We start from the raw sequence: 27,490 nt of genomic DNA on the forward strand, positions 1-27,490 counted from the left end.
TATTTTATTTAATTTATTGAAAGTTTATCTATAGTTTATCTATATACATAAATTAATATATCCTTGTTGTTGGCTATTTATATTCGTAATATGTTCAATCAAGTAAACATTTTTGTATTATCCCTCGTTATCGTTACATTATTTCAAAATATTTCTTCGACTAAAATGATTGAAATAAAGCTACTCCGACGATGTAAGTTAAACTTTAATATATTTCGCCGTATATAAACAGTATGGTATACCGCACATAAAGTAAGGAACACACAATAATATTTATCGAAGGTGTGCCGTCGATGTAGATGGCGTGGGCATCAGTGTGGTGGAGGCTTGCCGAATCAGCTCGACGAAAATCACCAATATCCGACGCCATTCATCCATGAAATGGTGGTTCTGCAAGAGAGACCGGATCAATAGAGGGAGGGCCTTAAACCGAACTCACCTCGATGTTGAAAAAATGGGGCAGCATCGATACGGGCAACGTGTGACCTCGCAGCTCGTCGGCGGGAGACATTTTTATGCTGCAGTCGAGGAGGTTTAGGATCAGGGCAACTAGAGCTATATGACGAGGGGGGAGTTCATCCTTTATCAGGCCTAGGACGTCCGACGCTACCACTTCCGGTGGTACGTTTCTGTTGTTGTTGTCTAAAACAGAACGGTCCAAAGTACGATGCTGTTACGTAACGAGCAATATACCTAACACTAAGGATTGTATCGAAGCCGGTATTAAAGGTTGTTCCAGGCGGGTGAGGTATATGTAAAGTGCCTGGGCAGCCTCGACTCTCCAGCCAGCATCTAGCATGGTTCTAACGGTCCGGGGGGTTCCTAGGACGATTTTACTGAATCAGAACAAACAGGGATATTAAAGCAAACCCTCTGGCCGAACCATTCTCGATTGCCGACACTATCTCGTTGACTACACCTTGATTGGCCACACCTTCGCCTCGAAATATCCATCCGTTGCCCAGCACCCGAACATCTAAGACGTTTTGGGATCATTTAGTCTTCGCCATCGTTACGTTCAAGTGTTTTTACAAAAAAAATATTAAAGCTAACGGTATAAAACTGAGGGCTCACTATAAAATTAGTTACTTCTTCTCAAACTCTCGACGATTTCTTCGATGGCGCCTAAACTGGCCTCGGATATGATCTCCTTTTCCCCACATCCCATACACTGATACACGCTGGACCTGGAAAACATAATATCCCGGTCATATTAATACACCCTGTATAGGAACATTTGTTGACAGAAAATCGCAACGGATTACGTGACTAGTGACCCCAATTCGTAGTAGTATACGTTATGTTTTTCTGCAAGCGTGTATTTTAAACAGCAACATGACATATTTTAAGGATTGATGACCTAAAACGTACGAAGGTTCCCGGGATATGTGCTTATAAATATTTGAACCAATCTGTTAAATAACTCACAGTCGAGAGAAAATGAACTCGTTCAAAGCAACGGCCGTTATCTTGTTCATTACCCTCCACGTGGGATCGTTGCATGGTTACCCCAAGCTCGGGTCGTGTTCGAAGCATCCGTGGGCTTGTGGTTGTTTCAGGCCCGTCATAACAGAGAACCGAATCGCTGATCAGATACCCATATACTCGGTACTCCCGTCAGACTACGGAGAAGTAGAGGATCATCTCCCCGTACCGATAAATTTCTTCGATCGGTCCCAGGAGGCTTTAGATTCCGACTCAGCCAGGAACGTCGATTTAGAATATGTCAAAGACGCCAAGGAGTTGTGCCAGTCGATCGAGTCCACGACAACACCACCTCAAGGTCATAAAACGATTTTTTCTTTACCGCATCCCGACGACAAACTGTTGAAGATCATCCAGCAAGTGAGCCCACTTCTTTCCGACACTTTCATACCTCTGGACCTCATTAGGGTCCCTTTACTGAACAGTATATCAAAAAAATCCTGTAAATGCGGACAAAATAGTGCTCGAAGAGCATCTAAAAGTTCCGACAAGGCGGAAAGTACTAAAACAGATGCATTACTATGAATGAATGGTTTTAAAATGTTTGCAGTTATATTGGGTGTGTGAATAATCAACGGTTTTAATATTAATTATTTTTTCGGGACCGATATACAATTAACTGCATATTTAATATTAATTTCATATATACATTTATGTATTATTTTTTAAAAGTAATTTTTTCAATTATATTTATTTCATCAACACTAGCACGAAAATCAATATTTTTTGACACAAATCCATTGTTTTTGCCCTCAACATTTTTTGTATACCTGACTATGTCTAGAACACTTTTTAAGGTGATAATTTTAGGAGAAAAAACTGTTAGGCAACACAACAAACACATAAAATTAAACACGTATTTCGCCAAGAAAAAATGCCTTTTTGTTTTGTTGTCGTATGGATAGCCCAAAATGTTTTTTTTTACGTTTTTATTTTGAAAAATTTAATTCAATTTAATTCGCCAACGAGTAAGTAAAATATTCGCCACAACCAAAATATCATGTGTACTACAATACATGAGCATATAAACTGCCGAATCAACAAAAACAATCTATTTAAAGTGGTTCGTGGCCCGGTTCAAGCACACTACACCACAACCAGCAAGCATGAAAGTACTCGGTGTCGTTTTTCTTGTCGTTCTCGCGACCAGTTCGATTCGGTGCTCCGAAATAGAAGAGACAGAAGACCAATCGCCGTCAGTGGGGGAGCCTCAACCCAGCAAAACAGATGAAGCGCCCGACGAGACCATGAACGACAACAAACGACGGAAGAAATCGGCCACCACTACCTTGTGCGTGGAAATCCGTCCTGGACCCGACCAAAAACCTTACCAAGTTTGTGATACTCCTTCGTATCCCGCGCCAGAACCGCCAGCGCCTCCACCAGCTGCTTATACCGCTCCCAAACCAGCACCGGCTTACGCTCCGGCTGTTAAACCGTACTCGGCGCCAGCTCCAGCTCCGAAGCCTTATGCCGCCGCTCACAGTACCTCGTATGCCAGCTACAGGGATGCTGAAGACGACATGAGCTCCGAACACATGTCCATGATGGGAATGGCTTCGAACGAAGAAGTAGGCTCGATGATGCGGAAAGCCGGAGGTTACGGCGGATACGGAGCGCCTAGTTACGGAGTGCCGCCTCCCATGTCTCCGCCCTACGGAGGAGGATACGCACCGCACCCCCCGGCCCCTCACTCTTTGAATTTCGTGCCCGCCGAGCATAAGAAGAAACCGCACAGCGGACTGGTCATTACCTGCCAGCCCAATCTGGCCGGTTATTCTCACGGGGCAATAGCAGCGCCGCCATCTCCCGGTGGTTATTACAGATCGTCCGTGAATAGCTATAACAGACCCTTCTACGGCTCGTATTCCCCACCCGCCAGCTATGGGGCTATGAGCTATATGGGATATAAGGTCCAGCCACCGGCGGCTCCATCATCTTACGCCCCTCCACCAAAGAGTTATAGCCCTCCGGCACCCCCGCCAGTTTATTCTCCTCCTCCACCACCACCACCTCCGTCGTATATTCCACAAGCTCCTGCCCCCGCGCCAGCCCCAGCTCCGCCAGCATATAGTGCACCAGCACCACCACCACCGCAGCCCGCTCCCTCCTACTCCCCACCGGCCGCACCAGTTTATGCGCCATCACCGCCCCCAGCGCCCGTCAAACCTTATAGCCCCCCCGCTGCTCCCTATGCTCCACCGCCGAAACCCTACACATCTCCTCCAGCCTATTCGTATCCCTCTCCACCCGCCTACAAACCACCACCAACATACGGGGTGGGATACAGGAATGCGGACGAAGACACGATGCCCTTGAAGATGAAGGAACTACATACCATGAAGAAAATGGAGGAGATCACGAAACAACGGGCTGCTGATGCCGAAAAAAAGGAGAAAGATATGAAGATCAAGGACAACCTAATCGAAGACGAGAAGGTAGGGGGAGTGCATGAGTCCATGAAGTCGGGTACCGACCGTATGATGATGATGACCGATGATAAAATGAGGGCGACTGAAAACGGATGGTCCCCGTTGAGCCCGGACAAAACCGGATGGAGCGCAAATATGCGGCATAACGACGAGGAAACCGAAAATGAATTAGATTAGTTATAATAATTAATATGGAATATTTTACACTTTTATACTTCGTTATATTAAAGTAAGTCCATTTGTAAAATTCAACATTAATAAATAATAATACGTAAGGAAGAAAATAGTATTAACTTACCTCGATAAAAAACCTCCCATATATTCCTTTAAAAAAATAAACTGTCTCAATATTCAAAAGTGACAAACTATCACTCATCAGCTTTTGTATTATTGGTCATCTAATATTCGTTTTGACATCATGTCATGTAAAATTTAATCAAAAGAGTAGATGCAATGAATGACACTAATGACATATAAAAATCAGCGTTTCAAAGCTTCTACATGTTTATATGTTTGAATTGCAAATTATAACTTTATAAAGCAAAAATTATATGTAACAGTAAACGATGGCTTTAGTTTGTGCCAGTAAGTATTTTTAACCCATGTTTTTCACATTAGTTTATCTTCAATGCGATAAATTTGCATTAACACCGATTGTTTAGGCGGTATTTTTATGTAACCTACAAATTTTAGTTTCTAACGAAGTTCCGGATCATCCTGTTGTGTCCCCGTCGTCTGGGGCTATATTCGAGAAGCGAATAATTGAGAAATATATTCAGGAAAATGGTATTGACCCGATAAGTGGCAAGGAGTTGACCGTAGAGGATTTAATTGAAATTAAAAGTATGATTTTGTTTAAATGTTGTATATAGAAGGTAAAATTACGAAAAATGCCATTTTAGCACCTCCTATAGTAAAACCAAAGCCACCGAGCGCAACTAGCATACCGGCCACATTGAAACTACTCCAAGATGAATGGGATGCTGTGATGTTATATAGCTTTACCCAAAGACAACAATTACAAACAGCACGCCAGGAGTTAAGTCACGCGTTATACCAGCATGACGCTGCTTGTCGCGTTATAGCTAGGTTAAATAAGGAAGTAACAGCTGCCAGAGAGGCTTTAGCCACATTGAAACCACAAGCAGGCATTACAACTGTACCACAACCTGTATGTTGATATAACTGTTTGAACCCCAAATTTTGATTTAATGATAATTTTAGGCTGTTGCTGCTGAACCTTCTGGTGTAGCAGCTCAACCAATCGAGCAAGCTGGAATGACCCCTGATGTGATACAGAAACTGCAAGAAAAGGCTACGGTTTTGACACAAGAAAGAAAAAAGAGGGGCAGGACAGTTCCTGAAGAGCTATCAACACAAGATCAAATACGATCCTTTAAAACTTTAGCTTCTCTAATTGTAATAAATATTACCTCATTATTTGCTGTTGGTTTTAAATCATAGTTTTTAGGGTTTACATTCAGCAAGTATACCCGGTATATTGGCTTTGGATGTGCACAGTACAGATAGCAGTAAAGTTTTGACTGGTGGAAATGATAAAAATGCTACCGTGTTCAACAAAGATACTGAACAAGTAGTGGCTATTCTAAAAGGACACACCAAGAAAGTTACTAAAGTTATCTATCATTCAAATGAGGATATTGTTTTAACTGGTGAGTAATTGTGATACTATCAGAAGAAATAAAGTAAGGATGATGTTTTTTGTTGTAAATAGCCTCGCCAGATTCAACTATTAGAGTTTGGAATGTACCTACTGCGCAGACAACATTGTTGCTACGTTGTCATGATGGACCTGTCACTGGGTTATCATTACATCCTACTGGAGATTATGTCTTATCGACGTCAGAGGACCAACATTGGGCTTTCTCCGATATCAATACGGGAAGATTACTAACTAAAGGTATGATCAATAAGATTTTTTGAAGCCCTAGCTTTCATTACTTTTTTTCTTTTAGTTTCCGATAATTCCAACGCACCTTTGACCACCGCTCAGCTTCATCCTGATGGTCTCATTTTCGGTACCGGAACAGCGGATTCTCAAGTGAAGATCTGGGATTTGAAGGAACAAAGCAACGTTGCCAATTTCACCGGTAAAACTTTGAGCGTAATTTTATGTTTAGAGGTGTAGTATTAATTTCGTTGTTTTTTTTTAAATTATCCAGGTCATTCTGGCGCGATCACTACCATTTCATTCTCGGAGAACGGTTACTATTTAGCGACGGCCGCAGATGATGCTTGCGTGAAACTGTGGGATTTGAGAAAGCTGAAGAACTTCAAAACATTGCAGCTTGACGAAGGCTACCAGATCAAGGACTTGTGCTTCGATCAGAGCGGTACCTATCTCGGTGTGGCGGGCACAGATGTCAGGTAAACGTCAAACTAGTGACATTCAAAGTTGCACGTGACGCTTGTTAATTTGCTTGCATAACTTTCAATTGTATCAACAGAAAATTTCATAAATTAATTGCACTGCCATTAGGACCTTAATTTAATTAACCCTAAATTAACTTCGCATTTTCTGACCTTGTGATGTCATCTCGTGATATACCTGACAATGATATTTTCTTTTAGGGTGTATTTGTGCAAGCAATGGCAAGAATTGAAAGTTTTCAACGACCACACGGCAACTGCGACCGGTGTAAGATTCGGCAAACACGCCCGCTACGTAGCCTCGACGTCCATGGACAGGACGTTGAAACTCTACGGATTAGAATAAGATTTTGTTGCATTGATAATTATTTGAGTATGGAAAGTGATATTGACCATTTCCCGACTATCCACGCTAGTCGCTGAAGGCTAAAACATAATTGTTTTACTCCTACAAATAAAACATTTTTAGTTTTTCACTTGTTTTTATCATTATATTTAATAATAAATGACACCCGATGCCGTACTCTATTGTTTTTCATGTTCGATCACCGTTTCCCAACTACTCTCTTCCACCATTTTCAAGTTTCTTATCGCCGTCCCAAAATGGATATCAAAGAATTAAGTAATCAAAACTGTTAGCACAAATTATATTTGCTTGATTGACATTTGTATAAATAAAATAACAGGGTTGCATAAACACCGATGACCTGATATTCTAAACATTAATTACTGTTATCACATTTAAAATAAATTACGACATATTTAAAAGAGAAACAATACCAGGAGATAAAACTATCTTGTTGCGATCAATAATATACGTTTTTTGTCTTCCATTCGCTATTGTGACGCTTATTTGGTTCAAAATTCAAATAGAAGAAAAGAAGTTGTTAGAAAATATGTAATACTCCTATGTTATAGAATTTAAAATCAACTCTTGAGTTGTGAAAGGTGATATATTATTGTTATTACTTGAAGGTTATGTTGATGACAGATGTCAGTTACGTGATAATCAGACAATGTAACGTTTTAAATAACACAGTTTTCCGTATAACAGTACAAAACATGCTCTAGGGAAACTTAAAACAAAAATTATATTATATATTTAAACTTCAAAGAGAATAATTATGAATCACAACAGATGTTCGTTATGTGTCAAAATCGAAACTAATTTATTTCCCTCTGAATATAAACACAAATCATATGCAAAATATCGATTAAATATAGGATTTTGTTTGTATCGTAGCTGTTGCTAAGCAACTGCAATTTGTCTATTTTAACATCTCTTGACTTACCAACTACTAACCTACAAAATGACGGAAAGTGCTAGTACCATTGAATACGAAAGTAATATTTATTATTCGGTAATTTCATAACAATAACATTATATATTTTAGATTTGGAACAAAAATATGTGTCGCTCAAGAGAAAGTACAAGAGATCCATGGAGAACAGCGATACGACTTACAAAGAGAACCAAACGGTAGTACTATTTTTTTTATTATTTTGGAATAAAACTAATATTGATCTGTGATTGTCGTTTTCAGTTAAAGAAAAAACTGCAGCAGTTGGAACAGGACTATAACTATTTAGAAAATCAGCTTCGTAATGCGGAAACCAATAAAGACAATAGCGAATCGGACGTGTCTAGTCTATCAACTGCGCATGCCCATCAAAATGAAAATATCGCACTTTTGCTCCAGTCGAAAAATCAACAATTGTCAGAACTTTTATCTGACATTGAGGTACGTATTTACGTCTACTTGACATTAGGGCGTTCGATGTTAATTATAATATGACAGGAAACGGAAAAAGACAACGTAACTCTCCGGAATAAGTTAAATGATGCCAAAATCGAACTCGAACAAGCGACAAAAGAAATATCTACGTTATCAGCTCTTCTTGAATCAAAGGAACTGGTGTTAAAAGAAAGAAATGGTGGGTAGTTCAACTCGACAATCCCTAGCTATAAAAATAACATAATTTTCAGATGAACTCGAGAAGCATATGTCGGATATTCGGATTTTACACGACAAGATCGACCAGTACAAAGAAGAAAAGGGCCAGGCCCAAATGGAATTTAACGATTTCGCCAAGGAGATTGGAAAGAAAATCGACCAATGGAAGGTATATTAGATCGTTCTGTCAGTTTTGTCGTTCGATAGTGAATACACGATTTTATATCTATAGAAACGCATTTTCACGGCTTCTACAGGGTATTCAGATAAGTTTTGAGTTATTTTTGGAATTTTGAGGCTTTATTGGTATTAGTTAGTTGGTACATGGTTTACTACGACCCAAGAATTGGCATAATTTTCTTCTTAGGATGTTAAGTCAAGAGGGGTATTGTCTGGTGAATACGGTGGTAGGGTAAATCGCCTCTAAAGTTCTCTTTCTTGACTTCTGCAATACGTGACCGAGTCATGTCTTTGACACATTGAGGGGGTTTGAATTTCAATGCTCTGCTTATTTGCATCAATTTTTATGGGTAACGCTCTACAATGATGGCTTATTTAAGCTGGATTCATAGGTGTTTCCACTAATTGCTATCGTTGGATCTTGTCATCACAATTGATTGTTGTACCATACCTATGGCCTTGAGACCATATAATTGCTTGATGAGTTAGTTGTCACCTACTTTTGCGTCTTCAAATTATCGCATTCATTGTCACAAATGTCATAATTTTATATATTCTGGAACACAACAATTGACATATTTAGTGTACAAAGAATGTATCTTGTTTACACTTAAGAGAAATGATGCTACCTGATTTTTAGACAAAAATGATGATGCTTTAGTTATTATAGCAAAAGTTATTTAAATATCTTGGACACCTTAAAGTATAAGGTGTACTAAATATGAATAAGGTGGTTGTTTGGTGTTTTTTTGTAAACCATATTATCTCTTGTGAATTTTCAAGTTATTACAATATCAATATCAAGCTATAACAATAATTGAATATTATTGTTATAGCTTCTCCAAATGGTTACAATTAATATTTTAGATTATTTTTTTTAATAGCATTTAGCATATTCGATGCAGAAATGACTTTCAGCCATACCCTGTCATTCGGTTGATGCGGCATCCACATTTCCATCTTTTGGATTTTCCCGATTGCTCGTAATCGGTAGCTAACTGTTTCTTGGGTTACATTTAACGCCTCTGCCAATCGTTTTTGAGTTGGGTCTTCATACAGTAACTCTTGCAGTTTTGTATCTTCAAAATTTTTCGGTCTTCCAGAACATTCTTTGTCTTGCACATCAAAATCAAAGTTTCTAAGTATTTTCAGCCGATTTTTAATTAAATAAGAAAAGTAGTGCGTTCCACAAATGCATGTTTTTAAGCACGAAACTGGACATTTGAAGCTTGATGTCAGTATAATAAAATGACATCTGTAACAAATAATAGCATTGCATACTTAAGCCCAGCGACATCTGTCGACATCAAACTGGATAATGACTTTCCGGTACACCTGGTGTCATTGTATCGTTATATCGATATTTTTCTGCATCCCTAGTTAGTAGATCACAATTAGTAAAAAAAACACTTTTAGCTAATTCTGGATAATAAAAACGCCGAAATCGATAAACTCAAGACTAAAACTGGTAAACCAATGGAGGATGAAGACCGGTCGCGGTGCGATATCGAACAAAAGGATTACAATCTAGAGTACGTCAAGAAACTGAGGGCGGGCCTAGAACAAGCTGAAGCTCAGATCGCAAGAATGAAGAGCGAAATGAAGGACTGCACGAAGGAGGTCACTGAAAGCGCCCAACTAATAGAAAAATTGAAAAATCAAAGTAACGCAGCGGAAACTCAACTAAAACTCGTTAACGACGAGAACGACAAGTTAAAAGAACAGCTCAGGAAGTCCCACAGTCGCTGTCGCAAATTCCAAACGACCGTTGAGTCTACACGCAAAATCAACGAAGAACTCGAAGCACAGGTATGTGATATATGTTCAACCGGTATATGAATACAGTACATGGTTTATGTGCAGCTCTTAGCCATCCATCAAACACTCAAGGAAAAGGGCCAGATTAACGCAGCTGATGCTTTAAAAGACGTACAGAAATTGACAGTTCAAAACCTACTGAAGGAGAAAAGAATCATCGATCTGGTTCAGGATATCAACGAACTACAAGAATCCATGGAAAAAATTAACCTGCACAAAGATGCCTTACGGTGGGTGATGCCAAACAACGACACCAAGCGTATTCTATAACGTTTCTTTTATTTTTCAGAGAATCATGTAATGGCGAAGGCGATGGGATCGACTTGGGAAGGACGATTTCTTTAAGAGTCACTCGGGACGAATCCAAACTGCTCGAGAGGGCTAAAAAAGATGCAAAACGCAACGAAGAAGAGAACATTAACTTGAAACTGGAGATACTGAATCTAAACAAGGAGGTATGTGTAACGGAGAGGGAGTAACGGTAACTATTAAACTACACATTAATAAAAGTCACATTGTCACTAAATTTTGACAGATATTCTTTGATGATTAGGATAAGTAGATTATGATCAGAAAAGTTAGAAGGTGGCGACATCTATATATAAGATCCAAGACTTATTGAGTGACGTGCCTGTAAATTTGCGTTGAATACCCTGATTATCGTTTTCAGTTGGCCAAACTGAAGCAAAAATCAGACACCGAGGTGGAACTTAAAACGTTGTCGGACGAAAACGAAGCTTTGAGAAAGGGGCTTCACGAAATCCTCGGTAGCGTCCAGCGTAAACAAGGTGAGTGGCGATGAGTAAAACTGGAACAGTCACGGAGGAAAACGTTAATCGAAATTCCAGAGAGCTCCCCGAGGGAAATAAAATCCGAGGTCTTGGAACAGCTGTTGAGGGTGTTGGATGTTAAGCACGTCTCCGGTTGGTATCATCCCGCTATGAGACTGCAGGTAGGGCAGGATAACGTCAACGATTAATAGCCGGCAGCTTAATTCTTATTTTACATGTTCCAGGCCGAGCTGCATAATCTGGAAGGGATAAACAGCGAGTTGAGGGAACAGTTACGTCTAGTGAGGTATGTAGATGACAGTATCATCTTGAATTCTGCGTTGACGGTGCTAATTCAGGTCTCAGGTGGAAGATCTGAAACAAAATCAAGACTCAAAACCTTCTCGTATCGATAAGAGTACCGAGACAGATTATATAATGCAAAGTGAGGGGACCACAGTTATGAACAATATCCTAACAAATGGAAATCAGTTCTTGGAAGGAATAAAAGTTAACATGCTCAATATAATAATGGTAAGTACCGATTAGGGATGTAGAAAAATATCGATATATTGACCGATATATCGATATTAGTGGTTATTGATAAATAATATCGATGGCTTTAATCCTAGAGTATCGAAATTTTAATTTAAAATTCCCCTTTCGGTTTTAAATTTGTTTAGGCTTTTATCCTAAAGTTTTTAAAGTAGAATATCGAACTTTTAAATTCCTCGCTCATGAGCATGAACAGTTTTCTCAGTGAAAATTACGACTGGAGTGGAAAAACATCGATACTGAAATCCAATCGTTTGAAAAAAAATATTGAATTTTTTCAGACGAGTCGTCAAAAGAATTTTAGGTAAAATACTAAGGTTGGGAAGAACAAATATCGATATTGTTTAAAAGAAGTATCGACATATTTCAAAATATCGATAGTATTGAAATATACTATCGAACCTTGAATCTGATTTTTGCCCTCCGTCAATTTTTTGAGTAAAATATCGATATTAAAACCTAGGGTTTTTGAGGTAGTGTATCTAACTTTGTTTGAGGGAATTGTTCCCCCGCCAGGTCGTCAAAATAATTTTGATCGATATCGATACCGTTAAGAAGGAGTATCGATATATGTTTATATATCGATATATTGATACATCCCTAGCTCCAATATTCCTGTTTGCAGCAAATATTCAACCACCACATTTTATTATAGCATCTATGTGAGTCATCGGGCAACCCTCAGGAGCAATTAGAGAGGGATTTCGTGGAGCTCAGAGATCACATATATCTATTGCACGACAACTGCAACAAAGAAAAGCAGCAACTGGTAGAGGAAGTGAGAAATCTTAAAGAGACCAAGTGGTCCATTCAATCTGAAGTGAACGTCGAAGGATTGGACGAAAACGAGTTGAGGACAACATTGTCGCTCGAGAGGGAGAAAGTGAAGAGATTGATAGCCGAAAACGCCAAACTGGAGGACGACATCGCCGTTGTTCAACTGAGCATGGACCGTCTGCGGATGGCCGCTGCGAGGACAGAAGAAACCCTGTTAAGAAAACTCACGCAACGTCATTTGAGTTACGTAATCGGACAACAGGCGAGACCGACAATGCCCGACCGCAAAGAACTCGATGACTGCTTGGTCAAGTACAGGCGTCTACTGAAGGACGTGGAGGTGATGGAGAATGAAAGAACGCTGGAACTAGCCATCGTGGCGGCGAACGAGGAGAACCTCCGGAAAGAGAACGCGGAATTGAAAGGTCAGTGAGCGTGTAAATATTGGCATCGCGTAAAAGTAATCCACGTTTCTGTATATTTTGTTATTATCGGTTACATGTAACAGGTCAATTGAAAAGTCGCCGGCCTACCATAGTAAAACGCATTTTTTGGCAAAATTAGGTTTTATTATTCAACATAATCCCCTTCAAGGGTGATACACTGATTACAGCGCCCCTCCAACTTTTCGATACCATTTTTGTAGTACAATTTGTCCTTTGCTTCAAAATAGACCTCAGTTTCTCTTCATTCGACGAAAATTTCTTCCCAGCGAGCATTCTTTTCAGATCAGATAAGAGGAAATAGTCGCTGGGGGCCAGATATGGAGAATACGGTGGATGAGGAAGCAATTCTAAGCCCAATTCATGGATTTTGCCATCGTTTTCACTGACTTGTGACACGGTACATTGTCCTGGTGAAGCAGCACTTTCTTTTCCTTCAAATTCGGCCGTTTTTCGCCGATATCGTCCTTCAAACGGTCCAATAACGCTATGTAATAGTCGTTGTTGATGGTTCTTCCTTTTTCAATGAAATAAAAATTATTCCATGCAGATCCCAAAATACAGACGCCATAACCTTGCCAGCTGACTGTTGCGTTTTCCCACGCTTTGGACGGGTTCGTCGTGTGCAGTCCACTCGGACAACTATTGAGTGGACTTCGGAATGAAATGATGGAGCCATGTTTTATTCATTGTCACATATCGACGCAAAAACTTGGGTTTATTACGCTTGATCATCCTCAAACACTGTTCCGAATCATCAACTCGTCATTGTTTTTGGTCAAAAATGAGCTCGCGCGGCACCCACTTTGCACAGAGCTTACTCAATCTCATACGTGCACAGTCTCATACTCAAATATTCGTGAATGATATGATGTACACGTTCAGTTGATATATTTACAGCGTGTGCTATTTCATTCAATTTCAATTTACTGTCACTCAAAATCATTTTGTGGATTTTTTAAATGTTTTCGTCGGTAACAACCTCTTTTGGGCGTCCATTGCGTTCACCGTCTTCGGTGCTCATCTCACCACGTCTAGACTTAGCATACCAATCCTTGATGGCAAAGTGATGGCTTGACAAGTCGGCATCAAGCCAAGTTTTTGCTTCAACTGTATTTTTTGCCTTCAAAAAGCAATATTTTATCAACACGCGAAATTCCTTTTTATCTATTTTTTCCAACAAAATTTCACTCACTCAAAATACTATAATTCACAAACTAATGATCCGACAGCTGTCAAATTTATACACGAATCTTTTGAGGGTTAGGGTTAGCTAAAAAACATGGATTTAATTTTAATAGCGCCATCTATGTGTCAGGCCGGGGACTTTTATTACCTTTATTTATTTACTAGTTATCATGTATGATAATTTTTCACATTAAAAAGGAATTTATTGAGAAAAATGTATACAAAATATATTAAATAAAATTGTATCCAACTTTTCCTGGAAGCACGGCGATACTGTTTGGAAAGTACGATGGTTTGTTAGCACAACGCTTCTTCAGCATTTAACAAATACTAAAAACTTCACATTAAACCGAAACCGCCTCACTGTTGACCCTTGATCGCTACTGCTACTGCATTAAATTTGGGGATATGCCACCCGCTGATCGGGCAGTCGTCATTGGGCAAGAGAACCCGGCGATTCTATTGATTCGCGAACTTGAGTATGGGGGCAAAAGTTATGACTGCAGCGACGGATGAGGTGGTTTCAGCCTGGAAAAGGGGAGGTTAGCAGTGACGCGGTGCTAAGCTCCCAGCATGTCGACCAGCTCGCGGACAAGCACGTTTTCATAAGAACTTGAGCTGAGTTGTTGTTTATGGAATGATTGAGATATGAAGTGCTTGATTTCTGGATTATTTTTGACAAACCATGGAGAGTTTAAGATTATCCTGAAGAGCTTATTTTGGAAAACTTGAAGCCGTTTCACCTAGTCGGGTGTAACAAACTTGAAGTAGACGTTAGATCCGTAGAGGAGTACGGACCGAGTTAACATCTAAAATAAGCATTTGATGGAGATGGGAAGTCTGCTCGCTGGGAACAAATTTTCGTCGAATGAGTAGGGGATCGCCGAAACTGAGGCCTATTTTGAAGCAAAGGACAAATCGTACTACAAAAATGGTTACAAAATGGAAAAGTTGGAGGATCGCTATAATCAGTGTAGCACCCTTGAAGGGAATTATGTTGAATAAAAAAAATTGCCAAAAAAATGTGTTTTGCTATGGTAGGCCGGGGACTTTTCAATTGACCTGTTAACGTATAAGCATCGTAGAAAAGCTGCTGAATTTGTCACAACAACTGGAGAGTGCCGCACAGAACGACACCTATACGGAACTCACGAAACGTGTGACAGCGGCAGAAGAGCAAGGGGTTTCGGAGAAGCATCGCGCAAATCACATGACGAATCTCTACGACCTCGTCAAAGAGCAGCTGCGCAAATCCGAGGAGAGACAAACCGAGTTGCTCAGACTGAGCGAGAACCTGACGCAGAAAAACGTGCTGTTGCAGGAGCAGGTCAAGAACTTGCAGGACGAACTGGTAAACTCGTTGGACGCGGAAGGTTACAAGGTGCCTCGGGATTTTGCGTACTTTTCGTGGATTACTGGGTGATTTTCTTGCGCAGGAACTCCGAGAGGACTTCGACAATCTTGCGAGGGAGCGTGAGGACTTGATGAAGGAGAATTTGACCTTGAAGGAGGCCGCGGTGGCCCAAGTCGAATTGTTGGGATGGGATGTCCACAAGGAACAGCAGCTGCTGGGTAAGCTTGGCTCGATTTACTATACGTTTCATTCACAGAATACTCAGACATATAGTCCGTTCAATAAAACAGTGAACTCACCGTCAAACGTCGCAATGTTGCCGCAGTTTTAGTTCATTTTATCTCAGATATGTAACAAAATTCTAATCTAAATGAAATAATTAAACAAACATGCCATCAAATATAATTTATTTTAATATAATAGTATATCTAATCCATATATTATCGAAGGACTTCATCTATAGCCTATCCAAATTTGGTGTGAACATACGCCATCTCAATGTATGACGTTAAAACGGCAATGTTGCCGCATCAACTCTGAGTTTTAGTTTATTTTCTTTTAGCCTTCTAATCTAAATAAAATTATGAAACAAAAATTTATTTTAACATTATAGTACTTCTAAAAACTACAGTTAATTATACAACCACAATAGTTCATAGGTTAGAGTTATAAACTCTTATTACTATTGTTTTCAAGAATTTTGCATACGTTTGACAACCGGGCAACTTTGAGAGGCTGGTTCGGTGACATGTTCGAACATATCAGACAGCATTGCGTCTATTTTTAACTAAAATCAAACGAGAAGCAAAATATTTTCTGATTCTAAAACGAATTTACAAATTGCGATAGGCAATACGGTAAACATTTTGATGATGTGTTCGCAGCAACTTTGGATAGACTATACAATTAATTAAACAGTCGTAATTGTTTTTAGGTCAGGGTTTTGTTTTATTATATACATTGAACTATGATTATCTTTACCGTTTACGTTCGGTTCTTGTTTCCTTCGGTGTAGTGTTTTCTTGTAAAGTTATTTTGATATCACTGTATTTCTCATTAGTTTTTGCGTAAATTTTTCTCGATAAAATTATGTTTAACCACTGCATTTTCAGTAATACGTTTGACATACCTAAAAATAGTTAGTATATATTACTTTTTCTCATATATTTAACCAAATGTATATTGTGAACAATTACACACATATCAATACACATAAATCTTTCACACTCTATATATTAATTATATACTCACTTTGGGTATACATTATATACACCCTATCTTGGTAAATATCAGCAGTGAATCATAATGTCACATCCAGAATGTTTCATTCAATCACTGTCAGTTTCAAAATGACTATTCAAATGAATAACTAAGGTGTTAATTTCCAATCTATCTAAGACTTGTTCACGATTCCATAATTTGTTAATTTCTCCTAAATTAATTAATTAAGTTCATCTAAACCGAAGTTGTTGTCGACGATGATTATTTCTACATATCCAGACAGTTCTTGCTTGTTCTTCTCGACCTGAATGTCTATATAATAATTCTTTGCCACACCTCATATTCCATTTCGGCTGGATTGAGTATGTAGTGAAACGTATATTATTTTATTCGCAAGCCATATCTTAATTACAGCCTTTGTCTATGCACTTGTTGGAATTTTTTCCACCAGTATACTATGGTACGGTGCATTATCCATAACAATAACTCTGTTAAATATATGACTTGTCTCGATACAAGAGCCAGTATAGAAAGGAGGAAGAAAAGTTAGTAGAGGGCGCTGTGACTTGTATAAATTACCAGGGATCAAAATAAAGTTTCTCTTTTGTTCCAAGGCCATAAGTGGTGTATTAATTCCGTCCCGTCCCGAATCGTCAGTGATTCGTAATAAACTCATGGTTCCTCCAAGTTCTCTAAGAGCTGATTTTCAAACCACAGCAAAATAATGTTATGGTTCATTTCTCCTTGGTAGCCACCCTTGGAGTTAGAGGAAAACACAAATTCTGCGCGAGGAATAAAAACATTCATGTTTCCAGCTTGAAGAACAATGCAGCAATTAACTTTTGTTGTCCTAACACTATTTTCATTATCATCTGGTAATGACCAACAAAATGTCCAATGTCTCGATTTTATTATATTCTTTTAATTATTCTTGTCGATTATTTTTACATCATTTAAATTCTACATCCCTCAAACAGCTGCATATCTCTAAACTTTCTATGAATACCTTCCGGACTGTGTTCGTCTGAAATAGTAGTATTAAATTATGTTCATGAAAAAACTATTCACTGTTTTTATTACATTTCATATATTTGATCTCTGATAGAGCTAACACCAAGCTGACATTAATTATATAACAATCTAATATGTACGAAAACTAGAACCAATCTTGACACACGGATTGAAGGTCTGACTTCAGAGCGTCAAATAACGTGAATAATCTGTTCGGTTCCTAAATGTGACCCGGATTTGTAAACTTTTGGTATAATTTTCCTATGGTTTTGTTTTGTTCAATGATTCGCCTCAGATCTGAAGCACCAGATAGTCGATCTCGCGGCCTCCACCGACGACAAGTACCTGATTCACCGGTTACATTCCGACTTGGACAGGTACAAGAAGATCGAAAAGGAATGGACCCTCAAGTTCGAGGTTTTGGCGCGGGAAACCGAGACGTGGAAGTCCCAGGTCATCAAACTCGCGTCCCAGGTGGATGATGCGGCAGGAAAGCGGGAAAGGGATCACGAATCCACCGAAAAAAGGATCGGGTAACGCGAGGTTGTTCACGCTCGACAACTCTGCTTGTTAACGAGTTTTTTCCAGGCTTCTACAGGATATCATCAAGAACCTGAGGTTGCAGTATTTTGGTAGCGTGCCTCTTGCCATCGACGAGATTCTGACCGACAAGATCACCGCCCTGAATCGGGAGAAGATCAAACTGTTTCGGGACGGTCGTGAAATCAGGAAAATGAAATGCGGCTTGGCGAAGCGGGAGGTAACTGCTAACTACCATCATCGCCGAGAGTAAAAATCAATGTCCTTTTTCAGGAGGTAGACCTAATCCAGTTCCTCGAAGGTCGCATCGAGTCTGAGGCCCAAACCATCGCGAAACTGGAACACGAGCTGCTCTCCACCTACAAGAACATCCCCCTCTCTGACTCCAAGCCCGCCGGCCGGTCCACGGCGCACCTGACCAGGCACCTGGTGGTGGCCGAGAGCTTCTTGGCGCCGAACGAACCACCGCTGACGAACAACATGTACTCCCAAACGGAGGCAGCTCAGCCCCAACACAACTGGAACGAGGAACAGGACTATCTCCGCAACAGAATCAGGCAGCTGGAGAATCAAATAAAGGAGAAGAACGAACAGATAATCGTTAAGGATTCCGAGTTGGGCGAGACCAGGAGGTTGTTGAATGAGGAGAGATCCAGGACCGCGGCTCTGGATCAGAAGGTGCAGAATCTTCAGTACGAGAGCACCCGCAAAAAGAGCGAGCACAAGGGGGGCGGTGATGGAAAGGAACCACCGAACCCTGTTCTCAACGAGCAGATTGTTTCGCTGAAGGTAAGCGTTCGATTATGTGCGAGGACAGTCTGGCAAGTCAGTGACTTTTTAGTGTTTTATTTTTATTATACACTTAGTGCAGGGTTTCTCCTTCCAGATAATGGGTTTTTCATTACGATTTCTTTCAATTTCTGATGTGTTATTACTAGTCGTTGCAGACTAACTTACAATTTGTCTTTGCAGTGACTTAAAACTATGGTCTATTCAAAGTTATTTTGTACATACCTCATCTAAATTTGTGACGTCAAGACGTCGCAATGTTGCCGCATCAACTCCGTATTTTAGTTCAGTTGGGCATTGATATACAACAAAATTCTAACCTAAATAAAATAATTGAACAAAAATATTATCAAATATAATTTATTTTAACATTAAGTACATATAAAAACTACAGTTAGTTATTCAGCCACAATAATTTATAGGTTAGAGTTATAACCTCTTTTCACTATTGTGTAGGAATGTTCGTCTGGTCGGTCGAAATGTGTGGCTGTCTATGCGATTGTTTGTCCGAACACTCACTACTATTTTGGAAGGAACTTGCACGATAACTAAAAACACTGGTTGAATAAAACTTGTTTATTTCGTTATTGAATGATACATGTGGTCAACGGGAGAATGGACAGGATATTAGGTTAGGTAGAGGAAGTACGGTAGCGCTGTGGAAGTGGTACGGTTACAAGGGGGTAGAGAAAAGAAAAGATGGCGAGACGTCGTCGTGATGGTCTTTTATAGCCTGGAACTGCATGGTACCAATCCCCCGGCGTTGACAGCCTTTGAACTTGTTGTAGCTGAAAGCGTGGTGGCCTAAAGGGTCGTGGCGGTCTTTTCTTTTCATTTATACTAGATACTATTCTACCAAATTTTAAAGTATATCCTAACTTATTCTAAAGACCATTCCAACTTATTGTAGATATTATTATATCTCACTCTATGTATCTCATATTCAGTTCGTATGGTAGTTTACGTTTGAGCCTACTCACTTCACTGTTGTCACGCATATTTCACTATTTGGCGAGTGCGTTGGGATGCATTAATGGTCTTTCAGAGTACTTCGCACTAACACTTGCTATGAATTCTAAGGAGATATCGCGCTGAATTAATTTGCTGAAGACGTAATATGGGACATTGACGATGACTCGCAACACTTTATTCTGGAACATCTGGAGAATATATATGTTAGATTTGCTAGTAGTACCAATACCAAAGGTCCAAATGGCTCAAGTATAAACTTATACAGCAAAACTTTGTTATCTAAAGATAATTTAGATTTACGCCCTATCAGCCAATACATTTGTGTTAGTTTAAGTCCAAGCTGCTTGCTATACGTTTTTTTCCATGTTAAACGTCGATGAAAATACATTCCCATATATTTAACGGTGCCTGCTTGCGGAAGTTCATGATTATTCAATTTTACTGAGGAACATATTCTTCTAAAAAGGATGAATGTCACGTGGGAAGATTTTTTCTCATTTGCTCTGATACGCCACGTTTTCAACCACAATTCGACTTTGTTAAGATGAAGTTGAAGGTTTCTTGTGGCTGATATTGGATCCCTATGTGATAATAAAATCGCTGTATCGTCAGCATATGTTGCAACAGTAGTGTTTTTTCAGGTCGATATGTCAGCTGTATGCAATAGATATAACAATGGGCCAAGAACGCTGCCCTGCGTAACACCTGAATATATTGGATGGACATCAGTGTATTCGTCACCCTGTTCTACATGTCACTAGAGTTATATTGTATAACAGAAATCATATTATAATACTTATTGCCCACAGGCAGATTGTTGAAGTTCTAAGAGATTAATAAAAAAAATATATTTATTGGTATTTGTAGCTTAACAGTTTGGTTGTATGTGAATAAACTATTCACTGATTAGTTCTCGTTGGCTTTTATTCTGCACGTCTGAATCCATCTATTTATGATATTACTTGCGCGTTACTGTTTTCTGGTTGCTTCACTATTGTCTCCAATAGCAAGCCTCTTTGTAGTCGTTCTCTATAACGTCTGTGATTCTTTTCTTCATAAATGTGCATCGTCTTGATGGAACAACAATTTCCTTCGCCAAATACCCTTTCAAGGTAATCGATAAGAATGACACCTTGTGTATTTCAGAAAACTGTGGTCGATAGAAATGTTTTTTGGGGAATGTTCACCCGGAGAAACCCACTGTTTTGATTGATTCTAGGTCTTTGTTTTTTTTTTAATGTATCCATGTTTAGAAATAGCGTAAGAACTGGTTCAGGTTGCTGAATATCGATAAGCACTTCTTTGGAGAGGTGACATGGTTGTACTTATGGTCGAGTGTAAACAATCACGACACCCTCTTGTACCTGCCTAGGTGAGGTACCTGCAGTCTTGGCCACCTCACATACTTTCATTCTCTGATCGTCCAATTTCATTCCATAGATTTTACTGGAACGAAGATTTCTGACGTGACGACCTTGTTTAAGCCACGTGAACGTTTAAGGTCAATTGCTCAGATCCTGGTGCTAGTATGACCACAACCGGTATACCACTCCTTAACGAATGAAACTAATGCTGCATAGTCTCCATTGTAGTGGAGTGGCTCTCTAACACAAACTATATGACGCATCCTGTTCAGAATCTCACAGTAGTTTATTAACAGGTGGCGGCTGGGAGTAGCAGTGGAATTCTTAAAGTTACTGCGCGGGAAATTCAAAAAGCCACTGTCATATCAAATTTCCTCTGTATTTTAGTGCTTTTTTGATGATGTTTCCAGGCAGCGCTGGCTTCAGCCCGGGAGAATGTGGTTCGCAGAGACATGGACATCACCAAATACCAAAACTTGCTGAAGGAAGATCGTGACAAGCACAGTTCGGCGGCCGCCACATTACAAAAGGAACTGAAAGCTTTGCAGAAAGCTTTGATGGCCGAACAACAAAAGAACCAAAGGTAAGTTGGCGTCACCATGGATTGCTCCAAATTACTTTTAGTACCTTTTAATGGAACTAATAACACGAGTTTTGGCTTTTGAACGAGCCCCTCGACATAAACTACAACTCCTTCTACTAGTTATTATTTTTCTACCATATTAGGAACGGGCTCTTTTATCGATATAAAACAGATATTTACAACTTTTATGCATTTCATATAATTGATCCCTTATAGAGTTAACATCAAGCTGATCTTGATTCGTCACCCGCTTCGTATGAGGACGATTTTTCTTCCGTTAATTCACGATTATATTTCTCTTTTTTTTAAATCATTTGTTAAGATATTCCAGCGACCGTACCTGTACTATATTCAGTGCAGCTACAAAACGCTACAAATATTTTCAATAAAAATCATAGGAAATTAATATTTAACAATAAAAATTCTTACCTCTCTAACCAATTATACCGGCAAGAGGGACCTACATTATCTCATTTCTGTTCGAAGTAACTGAAGAGACCCAATCTGTTCTGTTGGCTTCGGCATTTTCAATCAAAACAAGCAAAACTTTAAAACAATGTTTATCGGTTTATAACGTATAGTTATTATAATGAATATTTTGAAGAATTTCGCAGACGTTTGACAACCGGACAACTTTCCTAGGCTGATTTGGTTTCATCTTCGAACGTATCAGACAACATTGTGTCTCTTTTTAACTAGAATAAAATGATAAGGAAAACATTGTCTGATTCTAAAACGAACTTACAAATTGAGATAGGCAATACATTAAACATCTTGATGACGTGAGTTCACTGTTATTTTGAATAGGCTAAGACAGAATTAGTGTAACACCACTTTCAACTTTGGAACAAGGGATAAACTTTATTTATATTGTTATCCTTTATATCTTTTGAAAAGTCGTTCGAGACAAGCTACAACGCCATATCTTGGCTTTTTCTGTCGATATAAAACTGATATTTAACATGGATTATGGTTTCACTACATTTTACGGTTTCGCTTCGCAGCCTTGAACAGATGGAGTGTCAAAAATCCTCGGCAATAGAGAAATACGTCCAGCAAGTGCACGTGTTGGAGAGTCACCTGGCCGAGCTGCACACGCGACAAGCTCAGGCGGACGCCCAGCTGCACGCGGCTCAGCAGGAGGCTTCCCGATGGCGTCAGATGGCCCACGATCGGTTGATAGCGATGGAGGACCTGGGGAAAGAGTCGGTTGAGTCTAATTCCGTACCGGGACCTCGTTCATTGTTCCGTCCTTCTTTACAGCCTCGACGAGAAACACCAGCAAGAGATGAGCAAGTATAGGAGCGACTACCAGAAGCTGATTAACATGGCGAAGGACGGGCAGGCGAAGAACAATGCCGCGAAATCGTCTCTGGCCGATCCCGAGGTACTGAAGCTATTTAGGGAGAAAGACGAGAAGATCAAGGAGTTATCATCTAAATTAAAACAGGTAGGTGGTGTACAGAAATTGAGTGATTGTGAGGAATATAGTTGGTAAAGATCTTGACCAAATCCACCAAAGTGTGGTTGGATTTTTATTAACACTTTTGCTCTGATGTCCAGTTGGACTCCGATGCAGACCCTATCGAAGCGAAAACAAGTGGCCGTCGGAACCTCGAACGATCCAAGGAAATCGAGATCCAAAGAAAGAAGTACGACTCCGTCCTGCAAAGGAACAAGAGCTTGCTGGAGGAGAATCGAACGCTACGAGAGCAATTATCCAAGAGGTACTGAAGCAGGTAAAGTAGACGCGTTCGATTCCATCCGTGTTGATCTTTCTCCCATCCAAGGCAGATGCTTTTGCAACACAGGCCGGGCAACGCGACCAAGGGCCAGCTCCAGAACAAAATCACGTTGCTCCAAGCCGAGCTGGACCAGGCGAGGAACGAGCTGGCCCAGCAGCAGCTCGTCAACGAACGTCACAAGCTGAACGCCGCCGACAACTTCGACAAGTGGAAGAAGCAGAAATACTGGCAGGAGAACTGCGAAAAGTACAAGACCAAGGTGCAGGAGCAGGAAGAACAGCTGGCCAAGTCGCAACAGACCTGTTCGGGATACAAGTAAGAGACGGTCTGGTTCCGGGCCCTGAGGGTTCGTGTTTTCTGTTGGTAGGTTGTTGATCGATCGCCTGGAGAGGGAGAAGCTGACGCTGGAGAGCAAGCTGAGATCGTTAAAGTCCGATCAGAGCAAAAACGCCTCGTTTGCCGAGTTGGTGTCGCTAAGAGACGAGAACTCGCGTTTGAACGACGAATTGTGCAATTTGCTGAAGAGGTTCGAGGGAGTTCAGCAGGGGGCCGGGGCTCTAGGCGCGGCCATCATGCAAGAGAAGCTGGAGGCACAGGAGAGGAAGATTGCCGTGCTGGAACTTAGCGGAAAGGTAAGTGGTGGAAGAAGAAAGGCCTTTCATCGTTATATTTGCAATATTTTCCGTCAGTTTCAATATTTTCCTATCTTTCCGGCCACGTAACGGTGGTTTTTCGAACTTTTTCGACATATTTCGGAATCATCTGCCAGCAAAGACACGCGGCATCATTCTGAACAAATACTAATCAGAGGAGGCTAGTCCAGAATATGATGACGTTGCGTCTATTACTTGCTCTTGTTGGTCTTTTTGCCTACATCTTTTTTGCATTGCAATAATATATCATATAATTTTTCAATTGATAATGATGGATACGTATAATAACAATTTTATTCAGCCTTAGTAGCTAATAATACAATATACCTTGCTGATTGCATCCTCTGCACGGCAGGACTTTATGGCCATGAATATTCCGCTGCAGCGTCCATGTGTATGTCTTTTTCCGCATGATGTTGTCGTAGTAGATACACTTTTCATTGCTCGTTACAATTGATCACAGAAAACGCTTCATTTTTCGCCTGGTAAGCAATAATTTTGCGATGTTTAAACGTTTCGAAATGGAATTTTCAGTCAGTCAGTATGGCAGCCAGTTTCCCTCTTTTTAGATGTTTCTCATTTCATACGTCTGGAAACGATGAATTCATCCACTAACCAAACTGGTTGCAAGTTCCTTGAGAGTTTCAGTCGTTAACACCAAAATCGCCATTCTAATACAGTTTAAACCAAAACTGACACTTGAGATATGACGGAGCAGCGTCACCATAAATGTCACCACGAATATTTTTCAGGGAAGCACCGAGGTACGCAACGAAATGGAACGCCTCCACTTGAGCGTCTCCAACCTACAGAAAACCAACCTCTGCCTGGAGGCGGAAAATCTGGAGTTAAAGATGGACCTCGAGAAACACTCGAAGGAGACGCCCTACCTTCAAGAACAAATTCAGCACTTGGAAAGGTATTGGGGCGCGTTTTCGACCTGCACCCCCGCCCGCATATCTCAATGTTCGTTTATGTTTCAGCTACATAGAAGTCTTGAAGAACGAAAGCAAACTGCACGACAGTGATCCAGCCGAGGAGGTAGTCGAGGATAAGAAGGTGTCCCAGTTGGAACGGACCGTGTTTATCTTAAAGCGGGTGGTGGAGAAGCTTCAAGTCGAAAACAAACGCCTGACTAGCGGGAAAGGTCACTTCTCTGATCGATCGGTAATGTAGAAACGTAGTTCTCAATTAATTGTGCGTCTTCAAGACATATTTTTATCTGTATAGTGTTAGAGAGTATTTTATTTAAATTCCAAGCAACATTTTTTTAAGAGGATCTCTCTCTCTTACTCTCCTTCTCTCTTTCTCTCTCCCTCCCCTCTCTCTTCCTCCATATATCTCTCTTTCTTTTATATATCATCCTCTTTCTCATCTTTCTGACTTTCTCTGTCTTCTTTTCTCTCTCTCGCATTGTCTCTTTCTCTCCCCATATTTTTCTCTCTATCTGTCTTTCTTGCTCTAACTATCTTTATCTCTCTCTCTCTCTCTATATATATATATATATATATATATATATATATATATATATATATATATATATATATATAAATCTTTCTCTATCTCTCTGACTTTCTCTGTCCTCTTATCTCTCTCGCATTGTCTCTTTGTCTCTCCATATTTTTCTCTCTATCTGTCTCTCTTGCTCTCTAACTATCTTTATCTCTATTTATTTCTCTCTCTCTCTCTCTCTCTCTCTCTCTCTATATATATATATATATATATATATATATATTAATCTTTCTCTATCTCTCTTTTTATCTATTTATTTCCTTCTCTCTCCATCTCTATCTAAATAAAAATATCTGTAGAAATGGAAATACATTTTTTTTCTACTTGAAATATTGAATTTCATCAATGAAATTTCAAAAGAATGGAAATATATCGATTAAGTTAAGATAAATCGTATATCAATCATAACGACTGAGATAACAAATATTTTCAAGACTTTGTGATCCATAAATTATTTATATACGTCATATAATAAGTCATATTGACAGTCAATGACATACGTCAATTCTTTTCTTCTTCTTTTTTTTGGCAGTTGGACTAAGATATTCGGTGATATACGTAATCGGATTTATATATCATACATCAAGTCTTCTTCTTTTTCTCCTCTTTTTTGACAGTTCAGTTAATATGGGCTCCTATATGAATTACATAATCGAAATATGCCAACTATAGCGACAGACACACTTTGTGTTATATTTAATCGGATTTATCTAACATATGTTAAGTCTTTTTCTTCTCTTCCGACAGTTGGGTTTATATTGGCAGATACTTTTATGATGTATAGAATTTATATGCCACGAATATTAATTCTTTTTAGATTCTTCTTTTTTCAATTCTTCTTCGTTTGAATAAACCCGTCGAATAAGCAAAAGCTGATAAGATTAGGTACAAGTGAAGATTGACTTGACAAAGATTAGTTAACATTGATTTTCAGCCATCCGCGGAGAAGTTTAAGAAAGACTACGTACGCCTGAAGGAGCAGTACGCGGAGAGCCTGCAAAAGATCAACCAGTTGCAGGTGCAAGCCAATCTGCCGCAGAGAGACCGTAGAGACTGTAGATTGTGTCAACAGCTTCAGACGCAACTGAATCAATCCAAGACCGAGTTAACTAGAAAGAGTCAATTACTGGACAAGGTCAAGGCTCTCCTACATGCAGCCGCCGAAAAAGAGAGGCAACTGATCGATGAGGTAAGTCGAACGTACAATACGCAAAAATAGCGTTATTTTACCACGTACGCGTGTCCGGTTGCAGATTAGGACCTTGACAAAAGAAAAGACAAATTCACAAGCTTATAAGCGTGGTCCTCCCGCTAATATTCCTAGTCCAATCGAAGAATTATCCGAGGAAAAAGACATGGCTTGATTCACCCTTTTTATATTTATTTGTATTAAATATTAATTTATTTACCAAATAAACAATATTTTCGTAAACATATCTTTTTTGAAATTTAAAAAGTTTTGTGGAGATAAGAATCGGCCAGCAGCCATATCATAAATTAGTGTTGTCGAAAAATATCGACATATCGATTATTTAATATATCGATACTTTTGCTCCATATTCTTATTTCGATATATCGATATATTTATTAATATATCGATGTTTTCGCTAATATTTTTTATTTTGATATATATATATATATATATATATATATATATATATATATATATATATATACGCCAATAACTTTTTTTTAGTTAACAGAATCGATATTATCGATTTTTTTATTATCGACTTCTTAACATGTCGATAT

At 39.5% G+C, this 27,490-nt stretch overlaps 4 protein-coding genes across 5 annotated transcripts; 3 read left to right on the top strand and 1 right to left on the bottom strand.

Moving 5' to 3' along the window:
* Positions 1 to 203: 203 nt before the first annotated feature.
* LOC143199404 (uncharacterized) lies at positions 204 to 4,358 on the bottom strand. The gene is made up of 6 exons (XM_076409198.1): positions 4,216 to 4,358; positions 1,090 to 1,187; positions 884 to 976; positions 694 to 822; positions 440 to 642; positions 204 to 390 (listed from the first exon to the last, which is right to left on the bottom strand). Exons 1-6 carry the CDS (start codon positions 4,233 to 4,235, stop codon positions 274 to 276), a joined length of 660 nt encoding a protein of 219 aa, XP_076265313.1. The 5' UTR covers positions 4,236 to 4,358; the 3' UTR covers positions 204 to 273.
* Positions 2,536 to 4,201, top strand: LOC143199382 (uncharacterized). Its single transcript, XM_076409165.1, has one exon. It carries the CDS (start codon positions 2,592 to 2,594, stop codon positions 4,092 to 4,094), a length of 1,503 nt encoding a protein of 500 aa, XP_076265280.1. The 5' UTR covers positions 2,536 to 2,591; the 3' UTR covers positions 4,095 to 4,201.
* Positions 4,359 to 4,364: 6 nt separating the features above from the next.
* On the top strand, positions 4,365 to 6,780 carry Prp19 (pre-mRNA processing factor 19). The gene is made up of 9 exons (XM_076409164.1): positions 4,365 to 4,502; positions 4,611 to 4,760; positions 4,820 to 5,088; positions 5,142 to 5,336; positions 5,389 to 5,590; positions 5,653 to 5,838; positions 5,894 to 6,028; positions 6,101 to 6,305; positions 6,510 to 6,780. The coding sequence occupies exons 1-9, from the start codon at positions 4,484 to 4,486 to the stop codon at positions 6,652 to 6,654; spliced, it is 1,506 nt and encodes a 501-aa protein (XP_076265279.1). The 5' UTR covers positions 4,365 to 4,483; the 3' UTR covers positions 6,655 to 6,780.
* Positions 6,781 to 7,589: 809 nt separating this feature from the next.
* On the top strand, positions 7,590 to 27,170 carry LOC143199361 (centrosomal protein of 290 kDa). 2 transcript variants are annotated; one of them, XM_076409121.1, is made up of 28 exons: positions 7,590 to 7,652; positions 7,703 to 7,788; positions 7,853 to 8,050; positions 8,108 to 8,243; positions 8,296 to 8,432; positions 9,860 to 10,252; positions 10,307 to 10,491; positions 10,551 to 10,716; positions 10,932 to 11,049; positions 11,110 to 11,213; positions 11,277 to 11,338; positions 11,391 to 11,565; positions 12,242 to 12,788; positions 15,080 to 15,375; positions 15,431 to 15,566; positions 17,876 to 18,113; positions 18,169 to 18,340; positions 18,394 to 18,909; positions 21,656 to 21,828; positions 22,833 to 23,033; positions 23,092 to 23,278; positions 23,392 to 23,555; positions 23,619 to 23,888; positions 23,941 to 24,205; positions 24,979 to 25,145; positions 25,210 to 25,393; positions 26,673 to 26,927; positions 26,992 to 27,170. In XM_076409121.1, the coding sequence occupies exons 1-28, from the start codon at positions 7,619 to 7,621 to the stop codon at positions 27,100 to 27,102; spliced, it is 5,676 nt and encodes a 1,891-aa protein (XP_076265236.1). In that variant the 5' UTR covers positions 7,590 to 7,618; the 3' UTR covers positions 27,103 to 27,170. The 2 variants fall into 2 exon arrangements, with proteins under 2 accessions (XP_076265236.1, XP_076265237.1); XM_076409122.1 differs by lacking the exons at positions 23,941 to 24,205; positions 24,979 to 25,145; positions 25,210 to 25,393; positions 26,673 to 26,927; positions 26,992 to 27,170 and having other exon boundaries at positions 23,623 to 23,887.
* Positions 27,171 to 27,490: the final 320 nt, after the last annotated feature.

This window comes from Rhynchophorus ferrugineus, unplaced genomic scaffold (genome assembly GCF_030347505.1).
Source record: "Rhynchophorus ferrugineus isolate W39M unplaced genomic scaffold, kcgeb_rfMv2 rfM7, whole genome shotgun sequence".
Taxonomy (NCBI): domain Eukaryota; kingdom Metazoa; phylum Arthropoda; class Insecta; order Coleoptera; family Curculionidae; genus Rhynchophorus; species Rhynchophorus ferrugineus.

What these genes read in the sequence shown, in the direction of transcription:
- LOC143199382 (XM_076409165.1), top strand. Translation starts at nt 2,592, where the DNA reads ATGAAAGTACTCGGTGTCGTTTTTCTTGTCGTTCTCGCGACCAGTTCG.
- LOC143199404 (XM_076409198.1), bottom strand. Translation starts at nt 4,235, where the DNA reads ATGGGAGGTTTTTTATCGAG. An exon ending in ATGGGAGGTTTTTTATCGAG is followed by an intron (nt 1,188 to 4,215) that starts GTAAGTTAATAC and finishes TATGTTTTCCAG; the next exon opens with GTCCAGCGTGTATCAGTGTA. An exon ending in AGTGTCGGCAATCGAGAATG is followed by an intron (nt 823 to 883) that starts GTTCGGCCAGAG and finishes AAATCGTCCTAG; the next exon opens with GAACCCCCCGGACCGTTAGA.
- Prp19 (XM_076409164.1), top strand. An exon ending in TTACAACTGTACCACAACCT is followed by an intron (nt 5,089 to 5,141) that starts GTATGTTGATAT and finishes TGATAATTTTAG; the next exon opens with GCTGTTGCTGCTGAACCTTC. An exon ending in CAACGTTGCCAATTTCACCG is followed by an intron (nt 6,029 to 6,100) that starts GTAAAACTTTGA and finishes TAAATTATCCAG; the next exon opens with GTCATTCTGGCGCGATCACT.
- LOC143199361 (XM_076409121.1), top strand. Translation starts at nt 7,619, where the DNA reads ATGACGGAAAGTGCTAGTACCATTGAATACGAAA. An exon ending in ACATGCTCAATATAATAATG is followed by an intron (nt 11,566 to 12,241) that starts GTAAGTACCGAT and finishes ATTTTATTATAG; the next exon opens with CATCTATGTGAGTCATCGGG. An exon ending in GAACAACAAAAGAACCAAAG is followed by an intron (nt 21,829 to 22,832) that starts GTAAGTTGGCGT and finishes TTCGCTTCGCAG; the next exon opens with CCTTGAACAGATGGAGTGTC.